This window comes from Stegastes partitus, unplaced genomic scaffold (assembly GCF_000690725.1).
Source record: "Stegastes partitus isolate 25-593 unplaced genomic scaffold, Stegastes_partitus-1.0.2 Scaffold17, whole genome shotgun sequence".
NCBI lineage: Eukaryota > Metazoa > Chordata > Actinopteri > Pomacentridae > Stegastes > Stegastes partitus.
Genome location: NW_007577748.1, coordinates 930,941 through 958,198, shown reverse-complemented (window position 1 = coordinate 958,198; position 27,258 = coordinate 930,941). Strand labels below are relative to the sequence as shown.

Genomic DNA, 27,258 nt, shown 5'->3' with positions numbered 1-27,258 from the left:
GTGAAATTACTTTTTGGCTCATTATTGACTGTTTAACAATTTGCTATGAAAATAATGTGGCCCAGCAGTGTGGAAAGTTCAGAAGACCAAAGAAGCTACCAGTGGAATTTATACAACACACCAGAAAAGTCATCCATAAAAAACCATTGCAACAAAAATCCTTTGAGCTGTGAACATGAACTCCAACACAACAATCAGTGACACCAACGACAGTCTAGGTGTGAAAGTGTCACAATACACAGCTCGTAGAAAACTCAAACAACTGAATTACACAGGCCATATTGCAAGCTACAAACCTCTTATAAGCAGCAAGAAACCATGCATTCCAGATTGAAGTTTTCTGGAAAAAGATTCAGGAAGACAAAGTCAAAAGACTTCGGAGAAAAATTTTATGCGCAGATGAGAGCAAAATTAACCTTTACCAAAGTGACAGAAAGCCAAAATTATGGAGAAAAACATGAAGCTACCATGATCCAAACCAATCCAGCCTATCAGTGAAATATAGAGAAGTTCAGAAATGTGCAGAGGAGTCTATCCAGACGGATTTGGCTGGACCTTTGGCTGGAAGATCTGCAACTGGCCAAGTCAGTCACCAGATTTAAACACTATCGAGTATTTATCTGTTTAAAAGGAGACTGAACAGAGACGTCTCCTTTCAAAGATGAACTGAAGGTACCTGCTTTGAAGACCTGGAAAAGAATTTCAATAGAGGGATCTGTAACTGCTAATTAGAATTAGTCATTCATTTTGGCATGTATCTAGTAATTTCCTCTTTCATAGCCAAAAAAAACAGACTCATTAAATGAGCAAAATGTATAAAATGACAAAATAGGTGTACATAAACAGTATAGCATAAATGCTTTAACCCAGTCTCATTTGTTCCATTGTAGTGTTTAGAAACCATCCAAATGTTTGAAGTAGCAAAAACATCAAGTCCCCCTGTGCTGTTTGGAGGACACTGTATGTGATATATTAACTCCGCCCAAAAAAACATTGTAATTCTCTCATTTTTCTATAACCTGTCACGCATAAAGGTGACAGGCTATTTGATCCATCTGTTCTAAACAGAAGGTGTCTTATGTAATCTATGGAGAGTTTGTTGACAGAGACAGCTGCTTCTTGCCTTTCATTCTCTATGTATTCGTTGTCAAATTCCTCCTCTTGTTGATGTTGGATGTTGAACAAGTGGAATGTAGAAGTGGAATGTATGCATACCAAAGGCAAAGGGAGTATTTGCGCATTAAAGAAATGAGGAGTTCAAGTAGCCATAAAGTGCTCCACAGGTAGATCAAACTGTTGCTAAAAAAGAGGATAATGTCAAAAATAAGCCACATTGAGCTAGGTTGTTCTCAAGCAGGTGTAAACCATGTGACTAAGTACACGGTGTTCCCCATCCTGTGCTACTGTTTTTATTTTGCAATGGTAAACACGGAGCCCATCACAGATGGCGGCTTACCTTGCGTACCTACTGAATTCTTTATGAACTGACCCTGACTTTGGTAACATGATGCCACCCAGACGTCACAAGTTTACCCCTCCCAGAGCTCTGACGGAAAGTTAAGGCATATTGGTTTTCACTGTGTCACAGAGACGCAAGTTGTCAGCCAATAGGAGTCACACAGGGCAGACATAAATGAGTGCATCAGTGATTTGATGCCGCTCCTGATTCTTCACACTCACTGTGAAGGGAGTATATCCTGCAAACAAGTCACAGAAGTGTTTGTTTGGCTGTGCACTTGATCACCGAGAGAGGATCATGCAATTGACGTTTTTTTGGGTGATGAAAAAACAAAATTATTATCTCTATATAAACCAAAGACCAAATGACTACATGGATAAAAAAGGGTCACTTTTAGGGATTTAGCAGTTGCTACTTTGCCTTAGCTCTCTTTGTTTTAATGTCTTTTAAGTTACTGTTTCGGTTTTCTGCTACTTTTGCAGGAAACCAACAACCTGGTATGAGCAAACAGCCCTGATAAACCCACAGTGTGCTACCTGCTCAGCACCAAATGGCAGACAGATAAAGCTAGCTGCTAATTAATTAGGAAAGTGGAGCAGTTGGTGAAGAGCCAGATGCTTTCCTCAGGAGTTGGTGGAGACCAAAAACAGAGCTAAAAGTGGCATCTTTTATACTGTATGCCACATTGTAATTGAAAAGATTACAGTTGCTTTAACAGGTTTTTATTGCTAACTGCCTCCACTAATTTCTTCAAAAAAAAAACCCCCTTTTTTTCTTGGCGGCCCTTAATTGCCCGGTTTTATTCTTAAATTGCCGTTGTTAATTTCGGCTTCCAACGTTTTTTTTTTTTTTTCAGTGACTAAAATCCGTAAAGACAATGTTACCAACTCACTATAAAATAGTCATTGCAGAAGTTTACTCTTGATCTGGATGGGTCTCAATCTGCTTTCAAATGAGTAGAATTTGAAATGACCACATCTCACTGCCAATGGAGACATTAGTTAACAGACACCTGAATCACCTTTCTCTAAAGTTGAGCTCAGGCACCTTACAGAAGAAAACCTGTTTCCTCTATCTGCAATGTCAGTCTTTTGATTCCTACCCAGTGCTCATGACTAATGGTGTGGGATGGATTCTATGGTGCTGCTCATTCTTCTTCGCTAATTCTTTGGGGTCTTTGAATTGCTCTTAGTCTGGATGTTCCCGTAGGATCTGTTTGCCTTTGGAGACCCTACCACGGGCTATCGTCTCAGACAACATACTGGCCAGTTTCACAGGGACATACAAACCCCTTCACTGTGCCAAGGTGGCGATTCTTCAGGGAAGGTGGAGTATACAATTATAATCCAATATACTTTTTGTTCAGTTTGGTGAATTTCTCCTCACTATCCATTATGTGTGTTCACTGAAAAAAATCCAGTGTTTCAACATAACTCTGGCTCTGTAAATGGGTAATAACATGGCTCAGACGTACACTATTCTAGCGTGTATTGTGCATAACTGTACTTGAGCCTGGTTGTACTCTTGCATAGGACAGGGGGACTGAAAGAGGGAGGGGAAAGAGGTCAGTGAGGGCAAGAAGGATAATAAATCTGGACCATGCGAACTTTCTAAATATGCTAACTAGCTAAATATCAAGCATCTTTCTTCAGAATTGCTGACTCCATCTTTAAGTGAAGAATGACATTCATGGAACTAAAGTCAAGTCAGTCAGCCAGTGGAAGATAAACTTTGAACTCTCAGGTCTTGTCAAACAGAAAGCTTAAGAGTTCATCACGGACATTATTTATCCCCAAAACAATGAGGTAACATCCTCCCACTGTTGTGCACTGCTGTGATGTACATTTATATTTAGATTAACTATTTATAACATCATGGACACATGCTGAACTCTTTAACTTACACTTCTTGAACTGGTGCTATTGTTTTGAAAAGCTCTGTTTGCACCCAAGGGAAAGAAAGTGTATTTCAAGTGCTGTCTGGGAGCTGCTTTGAAAAAGTAGAAAAGCCTGCGTGTTGTGAAAGGCGCTGTGCAGCTCAGGCCTGATTTGATAAAAGAAAAGAAAACAGTCAGTGGTAAGTCAATAGTGACATTCGCTATAACAACCTTGATGCAGCTTTGTGTTTTTTCCATTGAAGTTGAGAGTCAAAATGACACCACAAGGCCATAGTAAGTGCTGATGGTTAGAGTTTGGATGGACAAAAGAAGAATGAAAACACTTGGTGGTGATAAATGCAATCTGTTCCCACCATGTTGTGTCTTGTCTGAGTCACAGTGTTTTAGTTTTTAATGGTGGTCCAGGATGCTTTTTCTCCTATGTATTTGTTGTCAACATGTCCCTGTTCTTCTGTCGAACAACTGACCAGTGGTGGTTCAAGAAATCTTCTACTAGGGTCGTCCAGATGGGGCCAGTGAGAATCTTAGAATGGCACGCAAAACCAAAAGCTGTAACTGAATTTCAGAAATCTATTAAGCTGTTGTGGTATAGAGGCTAGTTGAAAGCTATGGTTCAATTCAAATGATCAGCTCATCATCAAGCTCTGCAGAAGCCTGATAATAATCGTGATCATTTGAATCAGGTGTGTTGGAAGAGGGAAACATCTAAAACATGCCGGATTGTGGCCCTCGAGGACCAGGATTGGACACCCCTCTGATACAGCTTATCATTCAGTAATATCACTATGATGCCCTTCTCCTTGGTGGAGCTACTGTGTCTTTATATTGTTTTGAGATTTCTTTCTGTCTTTGTTAGCTAAGTTAGACACATGAAAAAGGGGTGGCCGTGGTATCCACTGGCCCTCCTTGGCTGATATCACTATGTAATTTCCTGCCACCACCATGCACCAGTACATGCAGCTGTTGGTAGTAGCGTTGGCACACGTCATGTTCTTCTGCCCTCATCTTTTGTTACAGCTCTACTGCTGCCAAGACAAGTGTGTCCCTGTGCTTTTGTCATTCTCTGAGCTGTATTTATCTCTGAACACCGTGCAAGTTTAATTTTACAGGTTCAGAGACCAACAATTTAATGCACTGTACACTGTAGCCAGGACTGTTATGGACAGGATAGCAGATGGAGAGCAAGCAATAGAACGAAGCTCCGGATTCAGAGACGTCCGCAGGGAGCACAGGATAGGACCTCGGGGGAAACACAGAGTTAGTGACATGTAATGGTGGTTATAACTGTATGGAGGGACGAGAGAAGAGAGGAGAGGAGCTCAGGACATTGTTAGAATCCCCCGGCAGTCTAAAGCTATAGCAGCATAACTCAGGGACAGTTAAGGTGATCCTGAGCAGCCCTAACTAAAGGCTGTTATGTCTGTCAAGTTTCTGTTTTGTGTGCACATTTTATGTCTTGTCCTTCCTGTTTTTATTTTTTTTGAAATCACTAAACCGGTTTTCTCTGTTCTAGATTCACTTCCTGCACCTGTCTTGTCACACCTGCTTCCTGATGGCTTTCCCGCACCTGTTTCCCATCTCCCCGCATTACCTCGTGTATATTACCTTGTGTGTCTCACTGTCTCATCGCCAGTTCGTCGTACTGTTTCAGTCTTCGTACCAGCATTTCCATAGCCACAGTCATAGTCTGTTTTTTTACGACCTCGCTTCTGTTTTTTGACCTTGCCTTTTGCCTCTCGCTTTTTGGATACCTGTGCCTGATTTGTGTCCACCTGCGTGAGTTCTAGACAGAAGCTTTATCAAAGAGAAACGTTTAAAGCATAACCTTAAAAGTAGAGAGGGTGTCTGCCTCCTGAACCCAAACTGGAAGCTGATTCCATAAGAGAGGAGTCTGATAACTGAAGGCTCTGCCTCCCATTCTACTGGATTTTACAAGGAACCAATGAAGAGAAGCAAATACAGGAGAAATATGATCTCACTGGTTCCTGTCAGAACCCTGGCTGCAGCATTTTGGATCAGCTGAAGGTCTTTGAGAGTTACTGGGACATCCTGATGGTAAGGAGTTACAAGAGTCCAGTTTAGAAGTTCTACATGGATTGCGCACCACTACAGCTCACCTGGTTGAGCTGGAATCGAATCCCGCTCATGGCCCTTTCCCACACATCCTCCCTCCATTCTTCTCCTCCACTTTCCTGTCTCTCTCTCACTGGACTATCGAATAAAGGCACAAAGGCCAAAAAAAAAAATTAAAAAAAAAAAAAGAAGTCATAAATGCATGGACTAGTTTTTCAGCATCCCTCTGAGACAGGATGTTCCTGATTTTTGCAATATTATGTAAATGAAAAATGGCTGTCCTACAAACTCGTTTTGTATGTCTATTGAATCACATGTCCTGGTCAAAAATAACTCCAAGGTTCTTTACAGTAGAACTGGAGGCAAAAGCAATGCCATCTCGAGTAACCATCAGGTTCGATAGTGTGTTTCTGAGGTGTTTAGGGCCAAATACAATAACCTCAGTTTTGTCTGAATTTAAATGAAGGAAATTACAGGTCATCCAGGCCTTTATGTCCTTCAAACATGCCTGGAGTTTGATCAACTGACTGGTTTCATTTTACTTCATAGATAAATATAGCTGGGTGTCGTCTGCATAACAGAGGAAATTTATACAGTGCTTCCTAATAATATTGCCTAAAGGGATCATGTACAAGGTAAATAATATAGGTCCTAACACAGAGCCCTGTGGAGCTCCACAACTAACTCTACTGTGGGTGGAAGAATCATCATTAACATGAACAAACTGGAATCTGTCTGATAAATATGATTTAAACCAATTTAGTGCAGTTCCTTTAAGCCAATTAAACGTTCCAGTCTCTGTGATAAGATGCTGTGATCCACTGTATCAAATGCAGCCTGAGATCCAGGAGAACAAGTATAGAAACTAGTCCACTGTCTGAGGCTATAAGAAGATCATTAGAGACCTTCACCAATGCTGTCTCTAATATGATGCAATCTAAAACCTGATTGAAACTCTTCAGACAAACTATTTCTATGCAGATAATCACACAATTGGCTTGCAACAACTTTTCCAAGAATTTTAGAAATAAAAAGGAGGTTGGATATGGGCCTATAGTTTGCTAAAACGCCTGGATCTAGAGTAAGCTTTTTGAGTAGTGGTTTTATTATAGCTACTTTAAAAGTCTCTGATACATAGCCTGTTAATATAGAGAAACTGATGATATTTAACACTGCAGTATTTATTAGAGGAAAGATTTCCTTGAACAGTCTAGTTGGGATTGGGTCTAACAGACATGTCACTGGTTTAGAAGGATTTACTATCGACTTGAGCTCTGACAGATTTACAGCAGAGAAGCAGTCTAGTTGTAAATCTGGTCCTATGGATGCATCCAGAGCTGCTGCACCTAAAGACCTGCTAGTAATTTTTTGTCTAATATTCAAAATTTTATCAGTGAAGAAGGTCATAAATTCTTCACTGCTGAGAGCTAAAGGAAACAAGGCTCCGCAGAGCTGTGACTCTTTGTCAGCCTGGCTACAGTGGTGAAAAGGAACATGGGGTTGTTCTTGTTTTCCTCAATTAGGGATGAATAGTAGGCAGTACTCGTCTTGCGGATCGCTTTTTTAATGGGCGATGAAACTATCTTTCCAGGCTAGATGAGATTCTTCTGAATTTGTAGAGCACCACTGTCTTTCTAACCTTCTTAATTTCTGTTTTAAGATGCAAAGCTGTTGACTATACCATGGAGCTATTTTATTATAATTTATTGCCTTCTTTTTCAATGGGGCAACAGCATCAGTTGATGAATGCAGTAACCCTGCAGTTCTATCAACAAGATTAACCACCTGTGTGTGACTAAGATTAGAGGAACTGCTCTCCATTGTGTTGGCATATGGGATTGAAGTAAATAATAGTGGAACATTTCCTTAAATTTAGTAGCTGCATTATTGGACAGACATCTGCTGTAATCGAACTCTTTGGTAGGTGTTCTGTAGAATCAACAATTAACCTCAACATGTTTTTGGACTTCTGGGAGGAAGCTGGAGAACCCACACTGCACGGGGAGAACATGTAAACTCCATGCAGAAAGATCCCGGGTGTCCTCACTGGGATGCGAACCAGCGACCTTCTTACTGCAAGGCAACGGTGCTATCCACCGAGCCACCTTGCAGCCTGCTAATAGTTTTTGAATATGCTATTCTTTTTTGTGATTTACAGTAGCTTCTGCTGCTTCTAACCCATTTTAAACAGAATTGCACATTAAAATGAATCAATTTTCATTCAACTGTACATGATTGCTTCCTATTGTAGCTAATATAAGGGTTATTGCGAGGGTCATGGACTATGTTCCTGCTTGTTCTTTGTGTTTGGTGGGCGTGTCGTTTTCCTGCAGGCTGGGCAGGACCGATCGGAGGAAGACACTCACGCTGGCGCAGCTGCGGCTCATCTGCTCATCAGCAGAGAGCCTAAAAGCCACGTTCTCTCAAGACTCCAGCGCCAGAGGATTGTGATACCTACCCTGTGGTACAGTCAGGCCGCTAGTTGCTACACTTCGCTGAGCATTGCTAGCTAATATTGATGTTCTGTAGTTTCGAGCTCATCGTGTGTTTTTCTCTGCCTGTCTCCAGTGTCCCTCCTCGGCTCCAGCACTCAGCACTTCTCCTGGCACACCAGCGTTGCACCCATGTAATCTTCACTACGGGAACCCACGGTCACGAGCACCTTCACCGGGAGAACCTCTACGAGAACCGCTACCCACGAGCACCGTACCCCGAGCACTGGACCTCTGCGCACCGCCCCTGGTTTCCCTCTCCACGGCTCCCTCTCAGCACCAGGAAATCCTCCACGGACAAAAGCACGCATGAGCACCGGACCTCCTCGCACCACCCCCGGCACCCCCCACGACCGGCACCCCTTCACCGGAATCTGCTTCTGCCTCCTGGTGCCCATCACTCCACCACCTTCCCTAATAAATCCTGTTTCCTTTAACCCTTCTCCCCGTCTCCCTTTTCATTCGGGTCTGCCCGCACAGTCACTGAGCACGAACCGTCACAGTTATAATACCAAATACACAAAAGTTTCTGAACACAGGTTGAATGATAATGTTTCACTGCAAATAGGTCTGTTGCCTGAAAACAAGTTAAAAATATCCCAACACAGACCATATAAAAGTATAACACAACTGTGATGGAGATGGATATACATATTCTCAGATAGTTTTTTGTGCTGTACTGTCATGGTCCAGAAACTTGACTGCGAGAGTTACTCCAGTATTATCAGAAAATGTGTCAAGTGATGCCGTCAAATACTGCGTTCGATGTGAAATGACAGATTTTCATGATCCATTTGGTAAAATGAGAATTGCATTATCGCACTACCATTATATAGCAAGCTAATCATGGTAAAACATCATGGTTCTAACGTTGCCATATCAAAATTGTAATAGCACGATGCCTTCACACTTATGGGCAAAATCAATATTATTATTTTCATTTTGCATTATTTTGATATCAGTATGCTAACAAGGGGCACCACAGTGGTGCAGGAGTTAGTGTTCTGAATACAGAACTGGCTGGCTTCTTTCTGTGTGCAGCTTGCATGGGTGGCCTGTGTCTGCATGATTTCCCACCAGGTGTAATAATTTCTTTGTTTAGTCATGCAGGTTTGGGAGACTCTAAACTTGTCTGCTGTGATTGTGGGTGTAAATGGAATTTTTTTTTTTTGTGTTTGCCATTTAGTGGAGTGTCAACTTGTCCAAAATAAAGCCTGCTTTAAGCCGGTATTCACAGTTAGACTCTAGCCCACTGCAGCAGATAGACATGTGGCTATGTTTGAAATAATTATTTTCTGATTACTTAACAATGACATATTAAAAATTAAATTAATGTTCAACTGTGTTTTTCACAGCAAATTCTGAATTCGTGCACATTCCTACTGGTGTTCACACACGATGTTACAGGTAATGACATCCAAACCCACCAGGACATTTAGCACACACACACACACACACACACACACACAGAGTTTGTTGGCTGGAGGTGGAGATGCTTTTTGAAAGTGAGGATTAACAGCAGTAAAGCCGCCCCTCTCTTCTCCCTTGGAACTGTTCTGTGACACGAGGCCAAGAACTGGTCATGGGATCTACAGAGCTCATCAAACCTGGGCCAAGTGTTCTCTTTATGGCTTGTTTTATCTCTCTTAGACACTGTGGAGTGTATACCATGTTGCTGCATGTGAACATACACTCTACAGCACTCTGCTGTTACAGTCTGCACTGTTGTAGTTTTACATTTATAGAGAAATGAAATAAGTATGTACCACAGTGATCAGAGCTTTATCTAATAAGTTTTCTTTGGATTCAAATGCTGCATTGAGTACTGTATTGTGATAGAGCTAACAGTGAGTGTTCTGTACAGTTTGCCTCTGGTCACTGAGAGCCATTCTCACGCTACACAATGAATCCTGTACACTGCAACCTAACACAAAATACTGAGGTTAACTTAGGACATGCTAAGTACGTATACAGTATTCAATTCTTCGACAAAAGATCTCACATTTCATTTTGCCCTTGGTTGTCAATGCTACCATTGATAGTGAGCCTGTAAGGGGAACACTTTTGTCAGCATGTGACTGTTTGATATACAGTGCCTATCAAAAGTATTCACCACCACCCCACCCCCGCCCAATTTTGTTTAAGCTCTATCAGGTTGCACAAGATCATCAGTGAACAACCCTTTCTTGTATTTTTTTAATTTATTTTTTTAAAAGTTTTTTTTTCTTGCATTTTGCCTTTATTTAAGTGCATTCAAGGAGAAACAGGAAAGGTAGGGAGAAGAGAGGTGGACTGACATGCAACAAATCATGCCATGGGTCATAATCGATGCTTTGCCACTGCAGTGGGGACTAATAGCTCCAATTCATCAACCAGTTGAGCTACTAGGATGCCCTGAACAACCTTTTTCTAGTCCAGTCACAAGTTCTCAGTTGAATTGCGCTCTGGGCTCTGATTATGCCACTCCACAATATTCACCTTGTTGTCTTTAAACATTTCTGTGTAGCTTTGGCTGTATGCTTTAGGTCATTGTCTTGCTGGAAAACAAATCCTCTCCCAAGATGCAGTTCTCTTGCAGACTGCATCAGCTTGTCCTCTCGGATTTCCTGATACTCTGCCGATTTCATTTTGCCCTCTACCTTTAAAACCTTTCAGGGCCTGCTGCGGAGAAGCATCCCCACATCATGATGCTGCTAGCACCATGCTTTACCGGTTGGGATGGTGTGTGTGTGTGTGATGACGCCAGTGTTTGATGCCTGCCAAACATAGCGTCTAGTCCAGGGGTGGGCAATCCTGGTCCTCGAGGGCCACAATCCTGCATCTTTCCAACACACCTGAGTCAAATGATCAGGATCGTTAGCAGGCTTCTGCAGAGCTTGATGATGAGCTGATCATTTGAATCAGGTGTGTTGGAAGAGAGAAACATCTAAAACATGCAGGATTGTGACCCTCGAGGACCAGGATTGCCCACCCCTGGTCTAGTCTGATGGCCCAGAAGTTATGTTTTGGCCTCATCAGACAGAGAACCTTCTTCCAGTTGTTTAAAGTCTGTCACATACCTGTGGGATATTAGTTTTTTTCAACAGTGGCTTTCTCTTTGCCATTTTTTCATAAAGATTTGACTGGTACACAATGTTATATGCACAGTCTCTTCCATCTCAGCAGCTGAAGCTGGTTACTCCTTCAGAGGAGTCATAGGTGTCTTGGGGACCTCCCTTGCTACTCTCGTTCTTTCACTCAGTTTTAGAATAGAATAGAATAGAATGCCTTTATTGTCACTATACACATGTACAATGAGATTAAGAGCAGCTCCTTCAGTGCAACATAGAATAAAGAACAAAACGAAGAGCAAAAAATAAAATAGAAGAGATTTAAATATAAAATAAGATACGTTATATATACAGTATAAGTTATATGTTTTTGAGGATAGTCAAATTCTAAATTTGAATTTTGAATTGAAATGCACTCCAGGGGATATTCGGTGACTTGGAAATGTTTTTGTATCAATTCCCTGACATATGCTTTTCAATAGCTTTTACGCAGAGTTGCTTGGAGTGTTCTTTTGTCTTCAGGGTGTAGTTGTAGCCAGGAGCACTGATTCACCAGTGACTAAACCTTCCAAACTAAGGTGTGTAATTGTTTAACTTCTAGCACCAGCTTGCTGTACCTGCGACCTGTGTTGAATTAAGTGAGTCACTTTGAAGGGAGCAAAAATACTCCTTTAGTAAATTTTTGTCAAAAAAGCCAAATTACATTGACCATGATTCAATGTTGAAAAGTTAAAAAAAAGGAACACTTCCAAGGGGTATGAACACTTTAGACACAAGAAAGATGTGAACAAATGTTGTAAATATCATTTATAGAATTTATTAAACAGTTAACCCGGATGAAGCATATAAATTATGGCTGGAAACTAGTAGAAATGTTAGTATAACTTGCTGAAACCTGCAGTAAACTATTCCCAGGTTCCCCCCAGCTTGTCAGGGGGACTTCTGATTACAGTAATCCCACAGTCATTTGAAGCAGATTTAGATGTACTAAGGTCACACTGGCAGCGCAGTGTTAACTTTGAAAGGCAATCCAAATCTGTGTTCAAGTCCAACTGATTCACTGCTGTTGTCAGTCCAGTGTGGGAGAGGTAATCTCAGGTGGGAAGATGTTGAAGATGAACTGGGTGAACTGCTGTGCACCATCTTGAGCCAGTTGTACAGGTACTTCAAACAATTTTGAAGAACCAACAGCAAGTATTGATTGCACTAGTGAGAAATTATCTGACAGCAGATAACTCCAAGAATGCAACACAAGAGTGATTAGGCTTATAATGGCATTTGTGCAGGATTAGCTTGCTTAAAAGTTTTCCCCCTCACGTGCACATGATATGTTTAAACTTCCATCAGCTCCATATACAAGTTCCTTTGCTCTCAGAAGCCTATAATCTGGATCAGTGCATTGAAAAGAATCATCCATTTTCCAGCTCTGAGGGTTTGAAATGTCAGGTTGAGTTCACACATGGATTTTTTTTCTTCTCACATTTCTGGAGGGTGTTTTTTATTACAAGTTTATGTTATTACTCACAATGACTAAACTCAGCAAAGAGCTCAAACTGAGGCATTAAAGAGACAAATTGATGTGTTACAGCATTAAAGCCAATTTTACATTTTATGGACCAATAATAAAGTATCCATTGCTATATTTACATTCAGTATGTGCAGTAAAAAAGAAAGTGAAAGGGTAGTTGTGATACTGGTAATTTTTCCCTCCAATCCCTTCTTTCGTCAAAGCCCCCAGATGGAAATGATAGGCTTGATAGGCCCAGTGGCTGCCAAGATAATGGCTACAGACGAGTAACAGAAAACCCTTGACAGTGCAAACACACGGCTGTTATCCAAACTGCTGCTGCGTTTGGGCCGGAGCCGCCATTGACTGGCATAATCTGCTGTATAAATCTGCAGCTTGGCCCTGTCTGGCTGCTGTCTGGGTTCTGTGCACTTGGACAAAAGCGACGGACACCTTGCCCACTGACAAAGGGCCTGGGCCTAATTGGAGCAGACAAGGCTTGCTGATGGAGCCTTTTTGAGCAATTGAACTTGGTCAATGCATCTTAGAGGACCTAATGAAACATAAGGGACGGGCAGTTTGACTCCAACAACGAGGGCAACACCAAACTGTCCTGTATCTGCCCATCAGCCTCAGGACTGAAGTTGTGCTTTGACCCATAATGACCTTTTATAAAAGTATGTCTGTGCAGAACCTATGAAGACTCTGAAGGTGTTGACCTTGTGCCACAGAAGGGTTGCAGATGCAGTGCCTCTCATTGTTATTGTGGAATTCAGTTCTGGCCATTAAAGGAAAAATGAGTCTAATCTGGCGCCATTCTGTTGTTTTGTTTTTGTCCAGGAACATCACAAGAACAGAGAACAGGCTTTAGAGTGTCTCCTGACCAAACAGTTTGGGATGGAGGACAAGCTGTTCTTCTTTGAAACTTTGAGGAAGGAGACTGGGTTCCTTTTAGAGAGCCGTCAGGAATGTGTATGGGAAAACCTGCGTGGGCCACTGGAATCTCCTCAAAGAGAAGGAGTACAACACGAGTGCAGAGCTCTCACCACGGGAGAGAGGAACCGGTCTTTGTGATCAGAAATGCCATGGAAAAAGTGTGCATTGTTCAGAGCCCAACAGATTTTTGTTCTTCTGGTCCTGTGATTCACCTACAAGGTCTTAGGCTCACTGACCTCTTCTAGCTGGCTGACCAAAATGCCCACACAAGTCAGTGACACCACATTTTATTTCCACTGCTGCAATCAAACAGCTTTGCTGTTCTCAGATTTCTTATTTGCCAAATGTGGAAAATTTACGACTTTTGTAGGAGAATGATGACACACAGTCTTTTCATTTACACAATTTTAAAATTATTGTGTCCAATTAATGAATCAATAAAGCATTCTCACCTCATACCTAGGATACCTCTATTTCATTTTGCCTTTTACGTTAATAAACAATTAACCTAACAAGACAGAAAACAATGCAACAATACTGACCAGAGAATGTGAAATTTATGTAAAATAATAATATCTAAAATAACATCATGTTAGAGATAAATGAAGCGAGCTGTATTCAAACGAAAAAATAAAAATGTTGCTAAATTAGCGTTGCAAGGACACGTGACCGGCGTTGCACTCTGTGTGTCCCTCTCCGGACTCCGTAGGTCACAGCATCGTTTCCATAGAGACTGAAGTACCTCCAGACGCACAAGGATCTGTCCGACTTTTTTCTGCAAGCTAGCAAATGTTATATTAACCTTGACGTGCGGAACAGAATAATATTCAGGCAAAGTGCGTGTATTTAATAATATTGTCTTCTTCAATTAACTCTGTGACGATGAATAGCGAAAGTAACTGACTGTTGACCGGTAGACGAGTTGGTTCAAAGCGGTGACGGATGCTAGTTATATGTCCGAGTTAGTGATGCTGGAGCTGAGTAAGCTCGTCCTCTCTGATACTGATGAAACTAAAGAAGAGCAGCAGCGTTTTTCATGTCAAGAGGACGAGGTAAGTCTGTGAGTCTCTTGCAGAAACAGAAATAAGTTGAGTAAAGTAAATGTGGATGTTAATTAGACAGGTGAGGTTGACTGCAGGCTACTGTAGGCCGCAGCAGCCATTAACTATACTTAGCTTTTTATTAGCATCACATGTGGTGAGATTTGACATGTGTTTTACAGATTTCTGTTGTATGTGTTGTATATTCTCTTTTTTGTTTTTGTTTTTTGTTTTTTTAAATTCAGATCTCTTTGTTGTGTATTTCACCTGGCTTCAGTGGCTTATTGACAGCAGGAAGTTAGCAACTACTGCACTGATACTTGCCATGCCTTCTTTACAAATTTACTGTGTAATCACAGAACTGTTAAGAAAATTAATTTGAGAGCCATGTATTACACACATTATACACACCTCACTAATAAAGTATCCTTTGTAATGCTAAACAGGCTAAGACAATAGTTAATGCATGGATTGTGGACAGCATGGGAGGAATATAAACTCACCCACAGCAAGTCTCTTCACAGTGTTTGTCACACTGACCATACACGCTAATACTTTTTCATATAATCAGGCAGTCATTTCATCAGTTTGTTTCCAGAATACCTAGTGACACTTGCTTTTTGATATTTAGCTACGACACAGCATGCAAGTGGTCTTCCTACCTAACTTACAGGAAAAGCTGAATAACTCTTTCCCATTGCTCTGGTTACAAAAGGTTTAGTCAGTTATGCACAAAAAGTTTTCAGCTGTTCAACTGGTGACAGGTTCTCGACCAATGAGTAAATCCACATTATGGTCAGGGGTGGCTTTAAAGGAAGGTCCTCAATCACACTATTTTTCATCCAAGAAATAATTTCACTTGTGGGAGGACGTGTCCCACATAGCGATCCTGCCCCCAAAATTTCTGCAACTTTGCAGAGACCTTCAGGAAGAGTGGGACAAAATTCCACAAGCAGCATCAACACCCTCTTTAAACCTTAAACTGTGTATCGCAGATGTGTGACTCAACACCGACATGTGTGACTCAACACCGACTTGTAATTTCTATACTATGATGTCGCTCTCCATCTCCTCTTTTTCAGTTCCAATTTAGTGTGTACTTGTTTGTTTCATGACGTCCATTCTATTGTAAATATGCAGTGTGTTGGAAAAACAAATGCTTATTCCGTTATGTAAGAAGGAATGAGTTGAATGGATGAACTGCCCCTTAAATATCCATCCATCCATCCATCCATTATCTATACACCACTTAATCCTCACTAGGGTCACTGGGTGCTGGAGCCTATCCCAGCTGACTTAGGGCAAAGGCAGGGGACACCCTGGACAGGTTGCCAGTCTATCACAGGGCTACACTTAGAGACAGACAACCAAGCACACTCACATTCAGACCTACGGACAATTTAGAGTCACCAATTTACCTCAACATGTTTTTGGACTGTGGGAGGAAGCCGGAGAACCCGGAGAGAACCCACGCTGCACAGGGAGAACATGCAAACTCCACACAGAAAGATCCTGGTGCCCCCACCGGCGACCTTCTTGCTGCGAGGCAACAGTGCTACCAACTGCGCCACCTTGCAGCTCGCACTTAAATATGACATGGTGCATTTAGACTTTTGTTCAGTACAGATACAATACTAATTATTATACCTAAATATTGAGCTTTGTGATGTTGTGATGACACCAGACTAATATGAAACTAACTTTCTCACTTTAGGCCTCAGATGATTTTCCATCGTCTCTACTCAGCTACTTTGAAACCTCAAAAAGCAGAGTAGCAGCTTGTGAGAAACTCATCCTTGAGGAACTTGAAGGTAATGTGGAATAATAAAACTAGAATCAGCAAATTTCACCTCAATCAAATTCTTTACTTAGATGTGAAGAAGAAGACCCCTAAAAGACACTAATAAAGTTGCTAAGATTGCTTCCACACCATAGTAGATATTATCTGTGTTTTTGTTGAATTGCCTTCCAGATTTCAGTGTATCGCATCACACTGAGGGTGCAATAAATTTGCATAATGACCTCAGTAAGGATATGAAGAAACAAAATGAGCAGGTAAATGTGTCTCTTTATAACCTAATCTCAAGTATTTTATTACTTGACATCCAAAATATAATGGCACACAACTTAATATTTTCCTGTTATCCTGATGCAGCTTATCTATAAAACAGACAATGTGGTGAACAAGTCTGATGATGACCAACTTCATCATGCGCTGACAGAGACCCAAGCATTTTTCACTCACAGTCTACCCGTGCCTCCCAGTGATGAAGGTAGAGAACAGGTTTGGTGCTGTATCAACCCTACATGGTTTGTCTCAAATTCACTTTGAAGTATACTTTTTAGTATTTAAGTTATCTTTAGATGTTTTTTTCCAGGAAAATGTGTCACGTTTTTGGAAAGACTCGTCAGTGATAAAACATAATTTATTGCAGTTAAAAAGCATGATTCCTGAAGATCAGTATTGTTTTGATGTTTAATAAAATCCTATGTAGTATTCAGTTGTGAACAACCCTTCTTCATCCACTGAGAGCATGCTGAAGGTCTCTCAATGCACTGTAGCATATGTGGTAATGGAACTGTTTCCCACAAGAGGTCACTGCTGTCCTGTTTTTGTTCTTTTTCTTTTGGCACAGTATGATTGATGGACATAATTCTAGCTTTTGAATACAGAATAGAATTTTAAACTTACCAGTGAAAGCCTGAGGGTGATGGTGAAGTTGATGATTAATATTTTAATAATACACAATTTACGAGTCAATGGAAATACCATATACTATGACACACTAATTGTGTGGTTTTCCCTCTCTTTTCCTGAACTACTACTAAAGCCTTGCACTTGTACTTTTGTATTGTGCAGATGAAGCAGGAACAGATGAATATATGGACAATGAGGATGATTTGGAATTGAAAATCAGTGAATGTGAGGCAGAGCCAGAGACTGGCCACTGTGAGGAGATGCAGGAAAATGAGCAAAGGCGACAAAGAGAAATGGACTTCCAGGAAGAACTGAGGAAGATAATGGAGGCAGAGAAGGTAAGTGATTCTGGACTTCCTTCTCTTAACAAAGTACTATGTCCTAAGGACAGAATATTAAAGCAGATATAGATGTTGGTTACTCTTTTACATGTGCAAATATGGGAACCTCTGTAATTTAATAATTTTATTTCATATTTGTAGTCATATATGCCTTATAGTAAAATAGGGCTATTAGAAAATGGTATGCATGGCATTCATGACTGAAACTGTGCAAACTGCTATCCTGCTGTGTTCTTGACATTCTCTCTACCTGCCGTTCACGGTGAAACCCACACATGCAGAAACCATCCTACCTGTGGTGCGCATGCTTTGACGCTATGCCGGTTTGTTTGAGGGTCAAACACAAGTTCTCCTTAAGTTGATATGTTTGACCAGTTTTAAGCTGTATTCTATGCTGTGCTTTTAGATCCTGTTTTTTAAATTTCCTTTTTATGTTTTACACCACAAAGATTTTAACTATCCAGTTTTAAGTCTACTAGCCACGCCAAGTTGAATGTTGCTGTCAATCAGTCAATCAATCAAACTTTATTTGTATAGCACTTTTCATACAAAGAAGGTAACACAAAGTGCTTTACAACCATTTAAAACATTAAAAACAAGAAAAACCCGTCCCTCCCACCCTCCATATATACATATATACACACACAACCACACATACACGCACACACACCCTTGCACAGGCCCACCCACACACACACACACACACACACACACACACCCAACCCCGACAGACAGGAGGACCCGCACACCGAGGTGGGGAGCCCTCCAACCAGCCGGGCCAAAGGGACCCGCAGACAGCAACCCCAGCAGCAGACCGGATACAGCCCCCAATGTGGAGGACCCCCCCGAAGGAAACACTGGAGCTAACAGGAAAAACTTTAAAATATGAAATAAGATAAAAGGCTTGATAACTACAAATAAGAAAAGAAAGTTAAAACAGTAAAAAATACACAATATAATAAATAAATAATGATAAGAATGTAAGAAGAAATATAAAAGATCAGTTAAAAGCCTGATTAAGAAGGTGGGTCTTTAACCTTCTTTTAAAAACATCAACAGTCTCTCCAGTCCTGAGGCTCTCCGGCAGGCTTTCCACAGGTGGGGGCAATAATGGCTAAATGCCGCTTCCCCGGGGGTTCTGGTTCTGACTACTGCTATGGATAAAAGGCCGCTGCCAGAGGACCTCAAGATCTGCGAAGGTCGATATGGTAAAAGCAGGTCTGATAAATAGGAGGTCGCAAGGCCATTAAGACATTTAAAAACTAGTAAAAGAACCTTAAAATTGATCCTGAAGCAGACAGGCAGCCAATGCAGCAACTTTAAGACTGGTGTAATGTGGGCCCGCCCTTTGGTCCTCGTCAGTACGTGTGCGGCTGAGTTTTGCAGTAATTGGAGGTTAAAAATGCTCTTTTTGGGAACACAGGAGAACAGGGCATTACAGGAATCTAAACGACAGGAAATAAAAGCATGCATTAGCACCTCCGTGCTGGCCTGAGAGAGAAACGGGCGGACTCTGGATATGTTCGTAAGATGATAAAAACCTATTTTTGATATGGGGAATAAAATTCAGCTCAGAGTCAAAAATCACGCCCAGGTTTTTTTTTTTACAAAATGTGCTGCTTTAAAATCTTGTTTTAATAGAAGTTTGTCTCTCTGGATTTCAGGACCTGTAACTAAAACCTCAGTTTTTTCCTGGTTGAGCTATAGGAAATTCGCTGCCATGCCATGACTTGATGTCTAAAATGTAGTTAAAAAGGGCATCCATTGGTCCTGTGTCATCAGGAGACAGCAACGTACAGCTGTGTATCATCGACGAAGCTATGGAAACTGATGCCGTGTCTCCTGATGACGTCCCCAAGTGGAAGCATGTAAAGACTAAAAGAATGGGACCTAAAATTGAACCTTGGGGAACCCCACACCTAATTTTATGGGTTCCTGAGGAACACGTATCCATACCTACATAAAAAAATCGGTCTGTGAGGTAGGAGCTAAACCAGTTAAAAACAGTACCAGAGAGGCCAACCAGGTGTCTGAGTCTTTTTTAATAAAATGGGATGGTTTACTGTATCAAAAGCTGCGCTTGGATCGAGTAGAACTAACACTGTAAGTTTTTTGTTATCTAAATTCCACCTGATGTCATTTAAAATCTTTAAAAGTGCTGTCTTGGTACTGTGGTTCATCCTAAAACCAGACTGATGTCTTTCTAAAATGTCATTTCTGATTAAAAAGTCGTTGACTTGGTTAAAAACCAGTTGCTCTAAAATTTAATTTAAAAATGATAGGTTGGATACGGGTCGGTTGCTATTAAAAACATCTAAGTCTAAATTGCTCTTCTTTGGAAGGGGCCTCACCACTGCCATTTTAAAAGTAGTGGGGAAGACACCCATCTGAAGAGAGCAATTCATAATGTTTAAAATCTGTCCCTCAAAAAATCTACTAAAAGATTTTAAAAGTGCATGGTGTGGGAATTGGGTCTAAAAGGCAGGTTGTTGGGTTTACTTGGGTGAAAACTTGACCAAGTGTCCTTGCATCAACCAGTGCAAAACTCTCCAGTGTTTCCTTAGGCAAGGACAACAGCTCAGGTGTGTTCACAGGTAAAACTTGTTGGGATAAAAGGCTGGATCTGATGTCCTTGGATTTGGTCCTGAAGTGGTCTGCAAAGTTCTCACAAAGAGCGTCTGCTGGCATCTTAAAAACTTTATTAACATTAGTGCCTGTTAAAATATCAAAGGTGGAGAAGAAGAACAGGGGATGGTTTTTATGGTCTGTGATAAGTTGTGAGAATTGGGAAATTCTTGCCTGTCTGACTGCATTATTGTAGGTCTTGAGTTGTTGACGTAAAATATTGTAATGTATTGTTAATTTAGATTTTCTCCATCTCCTCTCGGCACTCCTGCAGCTTCTTTTTAATGTATTGATTGAATTGTTTTTTCTCCACGGGGGTGTAGGTTTTGGTTTATTTTCTTTATTAAAAGTGGAGCTACTGAGTCCAGGGTTGACTTAGTTTACTGTCAAAATTATCGACGATAAAATCACAGGGTGCAGGTAAAATTTCAGCAGGAGTGCTTTGTAAAATTTTAATAAGATTTACAGCCACTTCAGAGTAGTGTTTCCTCACCGTTGTCACCGGGGCCTCCTGCTGGTTAAAAGTGGTGATGTTAAAAAACAAACAGTAGTGGTCAGACACAGCCAGGTCCACAACAGAGGACACACTAATGGACAGTCCATGGGTTATGACCAGGTCCAGAGTGTGTCCCCTGCTGAGAGTCAACTGCGTAACATGCTGGCGTAACCGGCGTGTTTTTAGCTTGGCCAACTAACGGAGCTGGCAGATCGACATTATTTTTATTTTTTTTTTTATTTTTTTTACCACAAACACCTAAAACGGGTTTTACCCCAAGGACTGTATTTTCAATTTTTCACAACATCTGTACTGGACACAGGTGTTCTCCTCAACCACCACCGGATCCCACCAGTCATGCCTCCACTCACCTCTGTGAGGTGTGACAGCTGCTTCGCCTGAGCCAGAAAATTGTCAAGTTGGAGGGGTGAATACTCCACACTTTACCAAATCTATAGAACTGATCCTTGACTCTCTGGCTATGTTTGGGGCCACCTGAGCTGCTGGACAGCTGGACTTGACATTCCTGGACGTCACTGATGTCACTGATGTCCTGGCCACTGGTGCGAAGGCCAAGGCTCCGGATAGCTCCACTCCAAGCCTTAAGGAGTCATGGACTGCTGCAGGTAAGGACAACCAAGGTGAAGTTCCTCTGCCGTCCCCAGGCTCATCACAGCCTGCAGATGGCCAACAAGTTTTCCATCGTGGACGAGCGGGACTTCCTCCCGCTTGCTGGTCACTGCATACCACCATCGACCCAGGAGCCTGATTGTCCTTGGCCTCCTCCTCTCCACGGCAGTGTCTAGCACCTCCATCTCTCCGGTTAATCACCACTCCCAACAGCATACATCCTCTCTCCGACCTGGCTACCTACACTTCACCCCTTGACTGCACACATCCCTCTGACTCTGGCTTCAACCTCCAGCCAGCCTCCTCTGGCTTCACTCATTATCAGCGACTCCATAGTAAGACACATTACATCACAAGCAGCAGCAACATATTGTTTAACCAAAGTTCTGGACCTACTCCATCAGATCCTATCTCTCCTCAGTAGACACCTACAAGCCACCAAAGTAATTGTCTACATTGGCACCATGATCTACCAATCAACAGTCTGAGGTTTTAAAAAGTGATTTTAACAGTCTTTTTAAACTACTCAAGGACTGCAACAAATCTGTTTTTATCTCTGGGCACATCCCATCCATGTTTCGTGGCATTGTATGTTGTAGCAGACTGCTCAGCCTCCACACCTGACTGCCATTTGGCATGCTCCTCACAAAACTTTGCTTTTATTGATAATTCAAGTCAAGAGAGTTTTTAGTAAGTACAGAATATTCCTCATCTAATAACTATAAAATTAAGGGTTCAATTTTAGGTCCGACACTTTTTAATCTATACATGTTATCCCTTGGAAATGGAAATTAGGAGACATGGCTTTAGTTTCAATAGTTATGCTGATGACACACAACTGTACATCGACATGTCTACTGATGACCCCAGGCCAAATGATGCCCTTTATAATTGTTTTTTTTCAGCAATTCAAGGAGACTCAAAAGTTGTGTGTATTGTTTTATTGTATTTTTATTTTCTGTAAAGCACTTTGTGTTGCATTTCTGTTTGCATGAAAAGTGCTATAGAAATAAAGTCTGATACAGAAGCACCATTCTGTTTTGGGAAAAAAAATAACAAATGCATCCTCCAAAATGTCAACACAGACAACTATAAAATGTATCACCTTATCATTCACTGAGACAAAAGCACAGAGAACAAAATATCACTGAGAAAATTCAGAACACAAAACACCATCTGTTTTAAAAAGTAAAGAAGTCATAAAATGTACCAAAGATTCTCGGTCACCTCACAGCAGAAAGGTTCTAGGTTCCAACCTGCTGGTTTGCATGTTCTCTTTGTTTCTACATGGTTTTCTGCGGGTGCTGTTGTTTCCTCACACAGTCCAAAGACATGCGTAGGTTAATTGGTGAATGTAAATTGGCCTTAGGTGTGAGTGTGACTGTAAATGGCTATTTCTTTGTTTGTGTTGAATATGTGGTAGACTGGTGACTGGTCCAGGGTGTACTCCGCCTCTCGCCGAATGTCAGCTTGGTTAAACTCCAACTCCACACAAACCTCTCCAGAATGAAGAATGTTTACTGAATGAATGGGTGGTTATTGTATACCATTATTGTGTTTTAACTTAATTATCACCTTTTGTGTCCAGCTCCATCAGATGGAACTTGAGGTGATGGAGAGAAGAGCTCAGGAAAAGCTTGACGAGGAGCTGCTACTTCAGCAGGTATTTCAGCTGCAGAGGCTCCCGCTGTGAAAAGACACTCTTATTGATGAGTAAAGTTTTTGCAGTTTATTATTTACCTATTTGGAATCAGCACAGTGTAAGCATATGGAAGACAGTGTGTTTTTGGGGATATTTGACTTAAAAAAAAATCAGAGGATTACTGAGGATTACATGAAGTGGTTATAGTTCTTATTACACTTTAGGTGGATGGGATTAATTGTAATTTCCAGGTGGTTTGTTTAATATTGTTTAACTCAACTCAACTGAACTCAACTTTATTTATAAAGCAATTTAAAAACAACCACTGCTGACACAAAGTGCTGTGTATCAAGAATAAATATGTATAAAACATAAAACAAACAATTAAAACAGTTAAAACAATAACGACAATAGCGCACACACACAAAAAAGCACACAATAATCAAAAAATAAGACCTTTGTTGTAACTCTGGTAACTATCTTTACCAATTAGGAACTGCTAAATAACTTACAAAAACAAGTGGACCAAGAGAGGAGGAAGATTGAAGAGGAGCAGAAGAGAAAAAAAGAAGAGGGGGAAAGGAAAATGAAAGAAATAGAAGAGAAGAGGAAAAGGGAGGAGGAAAAAAGGAAAATGAAAGAGCAAGAAGAAAAGAGAAAGATGGAAGAGGAGGACATTAGAAAAAGGCTGGAAGAAAGGAAGAGAATGGAGAAAGAGGAAAAGAGAAAAAACTTAGAGAGGAAAAAGGAGGAAGAAGAAGGCAGGAGAAAGAAGGAAGATGAACAGAGGAAAAAGAGGGAGGAAGAGGAAAGGCGGAAAAGTGAAGAGGAAAAAAACAAGATAGAAGAAGAGATGAGGAAGATGGAGGAAGAAAGAAAAATAAAAGAAATACGATTAAAAGAAGAGGAGAAAAGAAGACTGGTAGAAGAAGAGGAAAGAAAAAGGGGGGAGGAGAAACTGAAAGAGAGGGATAAAAATAAGAAGCAAGAGGAGGATAAAACAATGAAAAGGGGAGATACGAAGAATATGATGAAGATGACTGGAAGGACACTAACAGAAGATGAAAAGGGAAAAAAAGAAATACCGTGTAAGGATGATCAGAGAAAGATGGAAGATGAGGAGAGGAAAAAGAGGGAGGATGAAGAGGAGAGAAGAAAGGAAGGACAGAGAGTAACTAAGGAGCTTGAGATGATGATGAAGCAGGAGGAGATGGAAAAAAATGAGATGGAAAGAGAAAGTGACGAGGAAAGACAAAAGTCAGAGGTCCCAAAGAAAGTTATGGATGGACAGATAAGAAGAAGGGAAGGGGGAAGTAGAAAAATAGAAATTAAACTCAAGGGAAATGAACATAAGAGAAACAAGAAGGATGAGATGAGACATAGTTTGGAAAATAAAGATATGGCAAGAAGTGAAGAGGAGAAGAAAACTAAAGAGGAGGAGCTGACTGAAGGGCATAATGAAGAAATGAGGAGACAGAAGGAAGATGAAGAGTACATAAACATAAACAAAGAAATAAGATCAAAGCAAAAAATGGAGGGATATAAAGGATGTGAAGCAGACAACAGGAAAAGGGAGCACAAAACAGAAACAAAGAATAAAGAGAGGAGGCAGGAAGAGGTGAAGAAATACAAAGAGAAGGATGATATGGGAACAAGAAATACACAGACAGACAAGACATATAATAGAAAAGAGGCGAGAGAAGGCATAGAGGAAAACATAAAGACAGAAGAAAGGATACTGAAACAAGAGAGGGAAAGCACAAGATCTCAAAATGAGAATACAGGTAGCACTGGGCACTCCCTGCCTTCACAGCTGGGAGTCAGCACTGCATTGACCTTCTCAAGCTCAGCTCCTTTACCCAGGGAGTCCACAGCAGGGCCCAACATCTCTGTAACGGCACAACAGCAAGACGCAGAGAAGAACATCAGTCAGACCTCCATATGTAAAACTACAGATCAACAAGATCCAGCAGTGAGGTCTTGCGCTTCTTCCTGCTCATTACCAGAGCACACAGAGCAGAAGAGGCTGTTGTGGATGAAGGACTGTGTCTCGTGGTCCAAACTGTGCCTCCAGACCAGGAGGAAGCCGAAAGGATCTGCCTGGAGTCACAGAGGGCTGAGGAGGGCACCTGAGGCCAGCAGTCTGCCTCCTCTCTGCCCACACACTCTGCTTCAGTCCACAGGCTGGAAATCACTGCAGGAGGTAAAAAAGGCTAAGCCGCAGATACACACACAAAAATCATCATATTTCATACTTAATATTTTGGGTCAGTTGTGTCTTAATCAAGGTAAAAACATTCACATGTCAATATTTCCCTTTGAGACCTCAATGACACCCACCAGCGTCATTAGATACGTTGCACAATACATTACTTGGCAGTAAAACATACAATGTTAAAGAAACAAATGTATTACATAGTCTATTTGTAAGGAAAATCAAATCATTAGTATAACCGTAAATGTCAAACATGCTTATTTAATCTCTCAAAATCCAGACAAACCTTCAAGCAAGCCTTAAAAACATCTTAGCCTCTCTTTCAGGTAACCATGGTGACCTTGGAGGACTTACCAGGATGTAGCTTGTCCACTCTTGTCCATTGCAATCAGCTTCGATCCCTCACTCTCCGACGCTGTGGCCTGAAATCCTTGGAAGGCATCAGCCAGTTACAAGAGCTCTGCTACATTGATCTAGAGGTGAATAGAGAATCAAAGTTTTATCTGTTTCTAACTGCTCAATTGTGTCCTACAGTTTTACATTTGTTTTGTTTCAGGAAAATGACATCTCATTTGTGGATTGCAAAAATATGACCAGCTTAAGAGTTCTTCGACTTGCTCACAACAAGCTAACGTCCATCCATGGTTTAAGTGGTGCTGACAGTTTGGACTTTCTTGACCTTTCTCACAACTCCATCACCCGCATTGGTGAGAACAACAAAAAAAAAATCATTAAACTGTACCTTAGGAAACTCTGACATTAACTCTGTTTGTCCAAAAAGTATACTAGTTAAATCTGAACAACTGTTGTCATAATGTTTGGTTGTATCAAAAACAAGGTCTCCAACTGAAGTTTGATTAGTTATTTTCCTTCCAATGTATATGTAGCAACTTGAAGCTTGACACACCTGAACCCCTGTGTCAAGTCTGCAATACTCCACTAGAGGGCAGCATCTCTCTGCCTTTCAGCTGTGGACTTCATGCACTTTACAATGAAAACTGAAGCATGGCCCTAATATGATACATACAGACTGTGTTATCGTGGACTGTATCATTTCACTTGTGTTTTATTTTTTTGCATATATGCAGAGGAACAGTTTTGCAGTCTGAATAAGTGGCATCTCATTTTCATATCATCCCTAGCTGGTCTGGAGTCTGTGAGGAGACTGCAAAGGTTGTCATTGGACCATAACCAGCTGATCAGCACCAAAGGGCTGAAGGATGTATATACACTCCTCCACCTGGACTGCTCACACAATCATCTGGCAAATGTGGAAGGTCTGGAAAACAACGCTCTGCTCCACACGCTGGATCTGAGAGGCAACAGTCTTACTGAGGTAAAAAGGCAACAACTGAGGACTAAAAATGCTGGATCTGATGTCACTGTTCAGTGTTACAACTTTGTGAGACCTGTTGACAGGTTTAGCTGCCAGCTGAAGGACTTGTAATGCAACTGAATTAAGCTCATATCACTCTACTTTCATCTTTGATTTCCCTCATACAATTAGATGCTTATTTTATTTGATTGTATTTTCACATTTACATCCTCATTAGAAATATTCAGTGGAAAGAGACAAGAAATGTGGGAAAGAGAGCAGGGGAACAACATGCAGTAAATGTCAGGGTGGCCAAGAATCAAATCAGGGTCCCACTACTTCTAGGTATCTATACCTATGTGCTATGCACCTGAACCACTCAGCTATCAGGTTGTACCAAATAGATTTTAAATCTTAAAAATAAAGTGTTACAGTTGCCTATGAGATGCTGCATTTCAGTCAACAATGCCAGTGTCTTGGCTCTCATTACCAGTTTGAACAGATTATGAATGAAGAGATTCTCCTGATGAAACCACAGGCTGGTGTGTGGTGGTCTGATACTTTTGCTTCAAATTTATCCAAATATAATTTTAAAACTTGAGATCATGGCCTCAGAAACCACCTCACCAGTGGGAATTTATTAATACGAAAACAAAACTGAACTGTTGAAAATCTTTCTTTCAGCGTGATTTTAACAACTACCCTTCACTGGATAAGAGGCCTAAATGGGTGGATTAAGTGAAGGAATGTCAAATATATATTTAGATCAATAGAATAGCCCTTTGGGATCATTAGATAATGTAGTGTGAAAAAGTTGATGTGTAGTGTGTTATTGTACAATG

The 27,258-nt window shown here is 41.0% G+C and overlaps 1 protein-coding gene across 1 annotated transcript in view; it reads left to right on the top strand.

Moving 5' to 3' along the window:
* Window positions 1-14,428: 14,428 nt before the first annotated feature.
* lrriq1 (leucine-rich repeats and IQ motif containing 1) overlaps window positions 14,429-27,258 on the top strand; it is a 40,031-nt gene continuing 27,201 nt past the window's right edge. The window contains exons 1-12 of the mRNA XM_008291700.1: window positions 14,429-14,466; window positions 16,169-16,265; window positions 16,427-16,509; window positions 16,610-16,727; window positions 17,315-17,490; window positions 22,833-22,907; window positions 23,380-23,454; window positions 23,500-23,649; window positions 23,728-25,089; window positions 25,428-25,580; window positions 25,658-25,808; window positions 26,244-26,437. Of these exons, the coding sequence (XP_008289922.1) occupies window positions 16,489-16,509; window positions 16,610-16,727; window positions 17,315-17,490; window positions 22,833-22,907; window positions 23,380-23,454; window positions 23,500-23,649; window positions 23,728-25,089; window positions 25,428-25,580; window positions 25,658-25,808; window positions 26,244-26,437 (2,475 nt within the window). The 5' untranslated portion in view covers window positions 14,429-14,466; window positions 16,169-16,265; window positions 16,427-16,488. The remainder of the gene's footprint in view (window positions 14,467-16,168; window positions 16,266-16,426; window positions 16,510-16,609; window positions 16,728-17,314; window positions 17,491-22,832; window positions 22,908-23,379; window positions 23,455-23,499; window positions 23,650-23,727; window positions 25,090-25,427; window positions 25,581-25,657; window positions 25,809-26,243; window positions 26,438-27,258) is intronic.